This window comes from Chenopodium album, chromosome 21, assembly GCF_948465745.1.
Source record: "Chenopodium album chromosome 21, dcCheAlbu1.1, whole genome shotgun sequence".
Lineage (NCBI taxonomy): Eukaryota > Viridiplantae > Streptophyta > Magnoliopsida > Caryophyllales > Amaranthaceae > Chenopodium > Chenopodium album.
In genome coordinates this window covers 11,046,717-11,056,213 of record NC_137854.1, presented here as the reverse complement: position 1 = coordinate 11,056,213, position 9,497 = coordinate 11,046,717, and the positions used below count along the sequence as shown (strand labels likewise).

General features: G+C 33.2%; 1 protein-coding gene across 1 annotated transcript; it reads left to right on the top strand.

Moving 5' to 3' along the window:
- The first annotated feature begins 288 nt into the window (after positions 1-288).
- Positions 289-3,097, top strand: LOC145601372 (photosystem I assembly factor PSA3, chloroplastic-like). The gene is made up of 3 exons (XM_081657380.1): positions 289-710; positions 1,199-1,363; positions 2,591-3,097. The coding sequence occupies exons 1-3, from the start codon at positions 318-320 to the stop codon at positions 2,918-2,920; spliced, it is 888 nt and encodes a 295-aa protein (XP_081513506.1). The 5' UTR covers positions 289-317; the 3' UTR covers positions 2,921-3,097.
- Positions 3,098-9,497: the final 6,400 nt, after the last annotated feature.

The window sequence follows — 9,497 nt, the reverse complement described above, 5'->3', positions numbered from 1 at the left end:
TACCCAAAAAGAAACGTGTCAACAAAAAATAATTTTCTTAGAAAAGGAATATATGTCAAGTAAAAAAATATAGGTAAGTGTTTCAAAAAAAAAAATACAGGTAAGTATATAAAACCCAAGTTAATATATAAAGTATTGTAAGAGTTTTAAAAGTGATTATATTAAAGTATAGATGATTATAACAAATAAAATGTGATTAGGAATTGGATAGCCCTAAAAAAATGACAACTTAAGCACTTGGTATCTTATTACTATCCTATTAGGCTACTACCAGCATATATCTGGAGAAATCTCAACCTCTCAAAAGATCAAAAACCATGGCAGTAACTCTATCTCCTACCCAAGTCTCAGCAAAACACTCTTACACCACCACCATCACCACCCAAAATAATCGAACTTTCCATCAAATTATCAACAATTCTATAAACCCCAGAAAACTCAGAATACACCCAACTTCAAATCATTCAAATGGAAGAACAAATTTCTCAGTAATTAGAGCATATATTGAAAACACCAACCCAATTTCTAGTTTTGCTAACAAAGTTATTGGTTCATTACCCATTGTTGGTCTCATTGCTAGAATTGTTAATGATGAAGGTGGTCTTGCTGGGGATATCATTGATTTTGCTGAATTTCGAAGAAGAGTTGGTAATAAGTGTTCTGTTAATGATTCTAGAGCTTTCTATGAGTTCCAAGAACGTCGCGGCCGGGTAATTTCTTATTTCTTTTATACCCTCTTTGTCCGGAATTAATTTTTTTAGTAGAGTGCGATATTGTAATTTGAACTAGTGATATAATAGGATGTTGTGTCATTTGAACTAGTAAGTCGATAGTGTAATTTGAACTAGTGTTATAATTGGATGGCGATAGTGTAATTTGAACTAGTAATCACAAGGTGCCGATGGTGTAATTTGAACTAGTAATTGACATGGTGCCAATAGTGTAACTTGAACTAGTAATTGACACGGTGTAGGTAGTATAATTTGAGCTAGCATATTGATTATATAGGGTGCTGATAGTGTAATTTGAGCTAGTGATGACGTGACCACTAACTCTAAATAAAAGTTGTACTTAAATATTGTTATTATTGAATGTTAGGTGATTTTGGTTATTAGTTTCTACATTTCAATGTCACTTGATGTTATTTATGTGGTTACAAATGTATTTTTGGGTGGTAATAGTGGTTTGGTTTGGATAGACAGGGGAACCATTATACGTTCTGCTGTGCTGTTGGTTAGCAGCAATTGGTGCAGGTCTACTTAAGTCTGAAGAAATTCTGGAGGGAGTTGCACGCCTTCGTCTTTCGAATGATATTGAGTTTGAAGAACAGACTTTTATTGCTAAGATGACCGAAGCTAAAGAGGCAAGTCAATAATATGATCTTATGTTTCTTATATGTTCAATATCCTGCCTGAACTATTTTTTTGTTTGATATTAATAGTCACATATACTAATTTAGGATATTCGAATATAATTTGTCACCTTCATAGTATTGTAAAGTTATCTACCTAGTTGTTTAACTTGAATTAGAAGAAGGGGAGAAGGTAAAGTGAGTCATGACTCGACTATAATAAAGGGTCTTTTGTAAAATCATATTCATAGTTTTACTTATGATGGGTTGAGACTTGAGACTTGTGGTGAACCGGGCTCTGTCCTCCCGTGTCAATCATGGTTTATGAAAGTTTGTTTCTTTTAGTGTTCTGCTTCCTACAGTTATGCTTTCAGTCTAATGAATTGTGCTTTTATACAATCTTTGGTGAAGTAGATGAAATTGGCACTTGAGAATTTGAGAAATACAAAGGAAGCTAGATACTTAGATGATGTAATGTGAATGGATGTTGATGTTCGTTGTTGGTTATTGATACTGACAATACCATGTCATTATCAGTGAAAAGAGTTCTGTGATGGATGAGTCTTGTATACAGCTTTGTACAGTTGCCAATACTATACCCCTGAACTCATACAACTTGGCAAGGGAAGGGAAAGGTAATGGAGGGATCCATTTTCCTTCCCCTTTCCATAACCCAAATCCTTCCATTGTTGGCAGAAGGAAAACAGAAGGGCAATCCTTCCCTTCACTGCACAGTGTTACTGAAATTGGATCTTATTATAGATGTCTAGCTAAGCTGTGTTTATATGATACCCCGAAGACTTACCAAACTTGTCTAGTTAGTAGTTACGAAACAATGAAAAGTTAATTTTCTATCATTGCAAAGATAAGTTGAGCTATTGGTGATTCCTTTAAGATTCAAATCATGTCAATGATGTCATGTTCAAGTATGTTGATACAACAGTTGAATTTGGCATCTTCAAGTCTACTTGTAGCATAAGGGATAACGGAATCCAATCATAGAATATTAGTTTATTACTCACTCTATGCTAGCGGAACTTGCTAAGATGTATTCTTCAGCTATGCTTTCATGGGGCAATCTGAAAAAGTTTCAGATTCTAGCCCAACTTGAAGATTGTACTATATCTTTAGGAAGTTAAAAATTCTCTTTTATCTGTTGACCATTTGTCCTTGTGAAAATTATGTATTTGATGCATATCATGTATTCTTGCCATTGACATTCTGGGAGTGATACTGCAGAAAAGAGCTAAACTAAATGCTGCAGCTCCTACAATCCCAATGGAATTAAGAGCTGAGAAAGCACTTGATGCTATATATGTTTGTTGCTTTGGAAAAAACTTGATTGAAGAAGAAGATGAAAGGTTATTAATCACTATTCTAAGAGCTGTCTTTCCCAGTGTTCAACAACCGGAGATTGAAAGAATTGTCAAAGATAAAGCCAGAAAAATAGCTGAAGGCGGTGAAGAGGGAGAATTTCCTGAAGAGCCTAAACCATTGTCCAAAGAAGCAATACAATTACAGATGAAGGATCTCCAATTTCTGAAGCAGAACAGCAACGAAGGTACTTGAACAGAACAGTGAGAGTTATCTTTCCTCCTACTCTCTTTGATGCCAGTGATAGTCTGAAATAGAGCTGATTTGTAAAATTTTTGGGGGAGAACTATGTAATGAGATGACATATTAAACGAAAAGGGTTGAAAATGAGATATAAATGGCTATATAAATCAATTGTAAACATATTTAGCCCGTTATCTTTTGAATCCTTTTCTGGCAAGATGTTTCCATTGCTTAATCAGACATTCAGAATTCTATAGCCTGTTTGATTCTTTGGCACAGTTGAAGCATAGGGTATTGAGTATCGACTGCTCGGCTGAGGAACGTATGGAGGACAGGAATAAGAACTATGGATGAACTTGTATAGATTCTTGCACAGGGTCAACTGCATTACTAGAATAAAGGTGTGATACGTTATTAACATACACTCCTGTTATAGTTTGAAGTTCAAGAACTGTTCAAGAACTTAAGTCCTTAAATTAGTCCCCTTAAGGCAAAGTGCTGTAAAGGAAGAGTAAAAAGAGCAGGAGATTACTGGGATGTTGGATACATTTGAAGGATATCATGTGTACATTATATATTTTTGGTGCACCAGATATAATTGGATAATATAGAAGGGTTTTATGTAACCAAAAATGTAATGGACATGACAAGATGTAAGAAGTGTTTGATGATAAGATAATGAGGTATATCTATATGGAGTATTTTAAAAAAAAAAAAATAAATAAAAATGGAGAAGGGCCTTATTAGGCCGGAACCTCTCACATGTCCAACTCGGCCTGGGTTAGCAGGCAAGACAATTTGGGAGTGGGGGGAAAGGATAAGGGAATCCCCATCCCAAATTACCTCTAGTGACGTTTTTGATCCCCGAGATGACAAATTTTACCACTAGACCAAGCTTTGTTTGGTATTTATACGGAGTATATAACATTTTACTCTTTTGCAATTGCCATGGTATACTATACAAAATGAATACTGCATTCTTCATCTTCATTGTACATCAAATGGCTAGAAGCTGCTTTAGCTTATGTAGTGATTTCGATAATTCGATTGCCTTTGTAATATCACTCCAAGATAGCAACACCAACTATATTTAATGTAGGAGTGTACAAGAAAGCATAAGCTTTAATTTGAGAGAGCACAATCACATATCACTGTAAGCTTTGCAATATCACTACTTATCCAATTAATCATCTTCAAAAAAATCTTTCCTTCCCCTTCATACTCGCAACAATTACATTGTCACTGCCACAAACTACAAAATTCGGCTAAATTTATGTGGTTATGTCATTAGGTGCACCCAACATTGTAGTTGATGTTGCATTCTACATCTGCTTTACTTTTTGTTTGTTCTTTGATTTAGCAATAATAATGTCTATAAAAATACACTTGTAAAGGGACATATCACATATACTACCTTTGGTTCGTATTACATGCAACTTTGGTGTATTATTTGTGAGATATAACAAAAATTCCAAAGTTACATATAATACGAACCGGAGGTAGTATATATGATTATATGTCACAGAATTGAAGTTTCCTGTCTTCATTACTAGTACTGGTTGTACAAAACTAAGTCTTGAAATTGATATCATTTTCACTAATAAACTTTGTTATGTCCTACTGTCCTACGAGTAGTAAGTATGTTTTGGAGTTTTAGGGGACAGCTTAGCTTCTTGGATTGTAATCGAATCTGTATTGCACATGGGTCTTTATCAGTAATCATATATACTTCACATATATGATTATTGATGAAGACACATGGAATAATATCCATTAAAATTTAAAGCAGTAGCTTCTAATCAAATTCCAAAAACTAAAATACAAAAAAAATCCTTCAAAATACCGATATAATGAATAAATAAAAGGAAATTTTTTATATTACTACCTGAAAATAGAACCATTTTCGAAATAATCACCCGTTTATTTTAAATTACCACCTTAAATTAAATACAGCACCCATTTCAAAATCTAGAGGAATTCTGATGTGTGGGGCCCACCAACAGCTAATAACGGCTATTTTTTGCTCTCCAATTGATTTCCCCTCGATTTTTTGCTATAAAACACATCCTAAATTAATTTGCGAATTCGATTGCGTATTTGCTTCTCTTCAATAAAAACTTATTCTACAAGCCGAAAAAAACTAATTATAATAGGTTAAAGTTTTTCTAATGACACTCAAAATCGGAGATCAAAAGTCTTGGTGTGTCCATTGTGGTTCCCAATCAATTCAACATTACAACAACAATAATGTAAATTGACAAAAATCTAGCATGGCTCACGTTGTTTGTGTAAGAAAGGGTCACTTAGAGTTAGATATGTATAGTATAAAGACCTGGACTACATAAAATCTCTTTATATCCTAAGGTCAAGAAGTAGATAGGGATATTAGTGATAAGGTAGTCGGGTAGGGCCTTGACCCTTTGGAATATGTCGGTAGCATTGCACGTTCATCCCATTTGATTTTAAGGATGAGATTTAAACATACACTATTACGAGGGTATTATGTGTTAAAATTAAAGTATGAATTTTTAAGTGATAATGCGATATTAATTTGAACAAAATGATGAGAGTAGATCTACTTTTTCTGTCAATTAATAGGGTGGGGATGTTTTTAAGAGCCATAATATTAAAGAGATTCATTTTTGTATTTTGTTAAGGAAGAAAAACGGGTTCAAACCAAGGTAGTAAGGGTCTGTTCTCATTGACTGAACTCAGCTGAACTGAACTGAACTTATTAGAGCTGAATTGAACTGAACTGAATATTCTATAAGAGGAGGAAATTAGGAGCTGAATTAAACTGAACTTATTAGAGCTGAACTGAATATTTTATAAGAGAAAGAAATTAGGAGCTGAACTAAATTGAAAATAATCGTATGAGAACAGACCTTAAGTCAAAATTGTTGCTCAAATTAGGGCTCAATCAACCAAAGGTGATGATAATGTTGATGGGATTCAATTTCTAAGCCTTATTAGATCTCGGTTTTGAGGACCGACTGAAATCACCCCCAAGTAGAGCAAAAGATTTTTCACTCTACTTGGGTGTGAATTTGAGTCGAGCTTCAAAACCAATATCCAAGGCTTAGAAATTGAAATCCCATCAACGTTATCTCCATTTTTGCTTGATTGAGCTCAGATTCGAGCAACAATTCTAACATTACTACGTAGGTTTGAACCCAGTTTTCTTACTTAATCCAATTGAGTGAAAATTGGTTCAGAAGAGTGAGAAATATACTGATTGATGAGTGAATTTGAAGCGGTATATGAGTACAGTAAAATCAACTTAACTAGAAAATATGCAGGAAGTTTCAAATCCTGATGAGAAATGCATGTTTAGTCTTTTGTTTGGTTTACAGTATAGAAAATGGGAAATGGGGGCAATGATAATTCACTAGGAAATAAAAATTCCTACACTATGGCCTGTCCATATTTACTGAACTGAACTGATTGGAGCTGAACTGATTGGAGCTGAACTGAATTGAGTTGAAATGAATATTTATGAGAGGGGGAAATTAGGAGCTGAACTGAACTGATTGGAACTATTATGATTGGTACTTATATAAAGTATCTATTAGCTAGATAAAAAGTTTTTTTAAAAAAAAATCCTTTAGAAAAAAGAAATTGTGATTGGTGCTTGTATTCTTTTGGTAACAATACTTTGGATTTCACACACACACAAAAAAAAAAAAAACAAACAAACGTTCAATTCACTTTTTTTTTTTGTTTTGTTGAATTAAAATTATTTTTATAGAAGTGAAATTAATTTCACTGAAATTCTCTACTGTATTTCTTCATTAAGTTACTAATTTTTATTGAATTGAAATTATTTTTACTGAACTAATTTTTTATTTTTTTTTTATTTTTTTTGCTGAAATGAAATTATTTTTACAATTTTTTTTTTTTTTTTTGGTGAAGGGGACCAAACAATTTCCTAGAGCATTAACTAGGAAGTCTGTAAGCTAACTAGCTAAGGGTCTGTTCTCATACGATTATTTTCAGTTCAGCTTTAATAAGTTCAGTTCAGGTCAGTTCTTAATTTCCTTCTCTAATAAAATATTCATTTCAGTTCAGCTCAGCTCTAATAAGTTCATATCAATTCAGTTCAGTTCAGTTCAGCTTAGCTCAACTGAGTTCACTCAATGAGAACAAACCCTAAGTGTAGTATGAGTTTGTAAGACTTGGTCAGTTTAGTGTATTCCTTCTAACTTTTTACTTTTTATTTTAATAAACCCATTTCTTAAAGAAGTGGGATAATAAAGTCTATAGCGAATTAATGATCATTTTATGTACGGATTATATTGAAGATGTGGGGTTATAAAGCCTACAGTGAAACCTGTGTGAAGTTCACGCTGACAATTTCTTAATGGTTAATCAAAATTCTTGCATTTAAGAACTATGTTGAATACGAGTTTAAGCCGCATCCGCAAATTAAGAGAGAGTTCACTTTACCAGACGTTTTATCCCAAAACTATATGGCAATATGATGGGTATTTGTTGAGCCCGTGAACAACCCATATGTGAGCATTCTCTTGTCCCACACTAAAAATACTAAAGGGGGAGTGTAGTGGCAATGACACCCACATTGAAAGAATTCAAGAGTTAACCACTATATAAGGATATGGGGCTACTCCCCTCATTGTCATATGGTTTTGAGGTGGAACCTCCTTAGTCTTGTAAGTGGTGGACTTGCACTCTCCCATGACGGGTGCGGCCTAGACCCGTATTTAACAGTATTCTCTTAGTCTTATAAAATAATTAACTATTTTTTCTTCACCCAATGTGTGACACTTACATATAGTGATACTTGGAAATCCATTCTTCAATAGATAATGTTGTGTAGGGTGTAGTTTATACAGCTAAGTATAAGGACCTGTGTATTTGTAACTATTCTGCAACTTTTTAACAGGAACTATTTAGTATTTTATCTAAACTAACTTAGATGAATTAGTTTATAAGTCAAAATTTTGACTTATCAAAAATTTTTTTTTTTTTTTGAGAGAAAAATCAAAACTTAGTTTATCTTAAATTAATCATGAAATTGTCAAATTTTAAGATCAAATAAAATGGGAAAAGCAAAACTCAAACAATATGAAAGAGAGTTCAATCTAATCATAAGCCCGAAATAATTTCATATTAAAACCAACTGGTTACAGTAAAAGTAACTCCTATAAATTATAAAATAATAACCCGTTTAATATTATTTATAATGATTTGATATAAAATATGAGTAAAAAACATCTAATTATTGCAAATAATATGAAACAGAGATATTAAAAACTATCTCCCCACTTCTCCCAATAATAGGTTTCACCAACAAACAAACACTAAGCTCCGTCAATATTATTTTCCTTTTTAAGCTACCTATACACCAAAAAGTTCGTCGTTTGTCCTTAAAAAACAAAAGGAGTTTTGTTGAAAAGGAATGAGTTTCATTATTGGCCAGGTATTCAAAGATAGGTTAAGCAAAGTTTTTGAAAGAAAAAAAGAGGTAAAGTTGGTCACTTTTGAGTTAGAAAAATAAAATAAACCCTTTCTTTAAAACAAGTAAATAACAAAGATTGAAAGGACCCAATAATAAATTGATGAGACAACCGAGTTATCTTTGACGCTTATTGTGGGGCATTACTCTTGGGATGCTGTCCCAAAGTAAATGCTGCTAATCAATTATTTCAACTACTTTTCTATAGTACGTAGCCTATTCCAAGTTTCCAAAGATCATCTTATTGACTAATTAACACAACATAAATTATAATGGTGGAATTAAATTGTTACCATTAGTAATACTAGATTAATAATTCAAAATTACCCAAAGGGTCTTCTCTAATTGTCAATACTTTAAATAATCCTGAAAAGGGTGTTGTCTAATCATGTCCAAACATGGAAATCTGATTTATATCTACACACAAGAAAACAAATTACTGCCTCCGGCTAAATTAATCTGTCACGCTGATATTGTAATTTAAACTAACTAGAAAATAATCTTATTTAGATAGCGTAATCAGATTAATACATACATATCTACACAAAAGACAATAGATTTCTCTATCTTACTAAAATTACCAATCATGCTAATAGCTTAATTTGAACTAGTAACGTGCCAACTAAATTTTAAAAGATCACCTTTCTTTGTTAAACCCGTAACGATTAATTAAGCCAATTAAAAACTTGACTAGAAGAGATCGAATAATCGAATATTCCGATATCTCTAACAAGTTCCTTATACCAAATAGCTACTCTAGCTGCTCATCTCTTGCCCCTTGAACCAGGGCACATCTTCCGCCACATTAATCACTAGTCATCGAAGCGGCAACAACGACGATGACGAGACGAGCGTTTCGTCGAAGCGCTCCGATTGTCCGTCGCAATGGCAAAGACAATAGAATCCAACATCGTCAATGCAAGTAAATTGACACCCGTTATCTGATAACGCTACACACCTCGCTTCACAAGCAAATAAATCATCATTTTCACACGGCAACGAAGAAATTGTAGCCATTTTGTTGAGACTATTCGACGTATCAAGATTCTTGTATGAGTCTAGTTCATTGTTAAGGTGCAAGAATAATCTAGCTTGGCATGAAAGTAGTGGTGT

Bases quoted from the DNA above. Each gene is read 5' to 3' on its own strand.
- LOC145601372 (XM_081657380.1), top strand. From the start codon at position 318: ATGGCAGTAACTCTATCTCCTACCCAAGTCTCAGCAAAACACTCTTAC. The intron at 711-1,198 runs GTAATTTCTTAT...TGGTTTGGATAG, and splicing joins TCCAAGAACGTCGCGGCCGG to ACAGGGGAACCATTATACGT. The intron at 1,364-2,590 runs GCAAGTCAATAA...GTGATACTGCAG, and splicing joins AGATGACCGAAGCTAAAGAG to AAAAGAGCTAAACTAAATGC.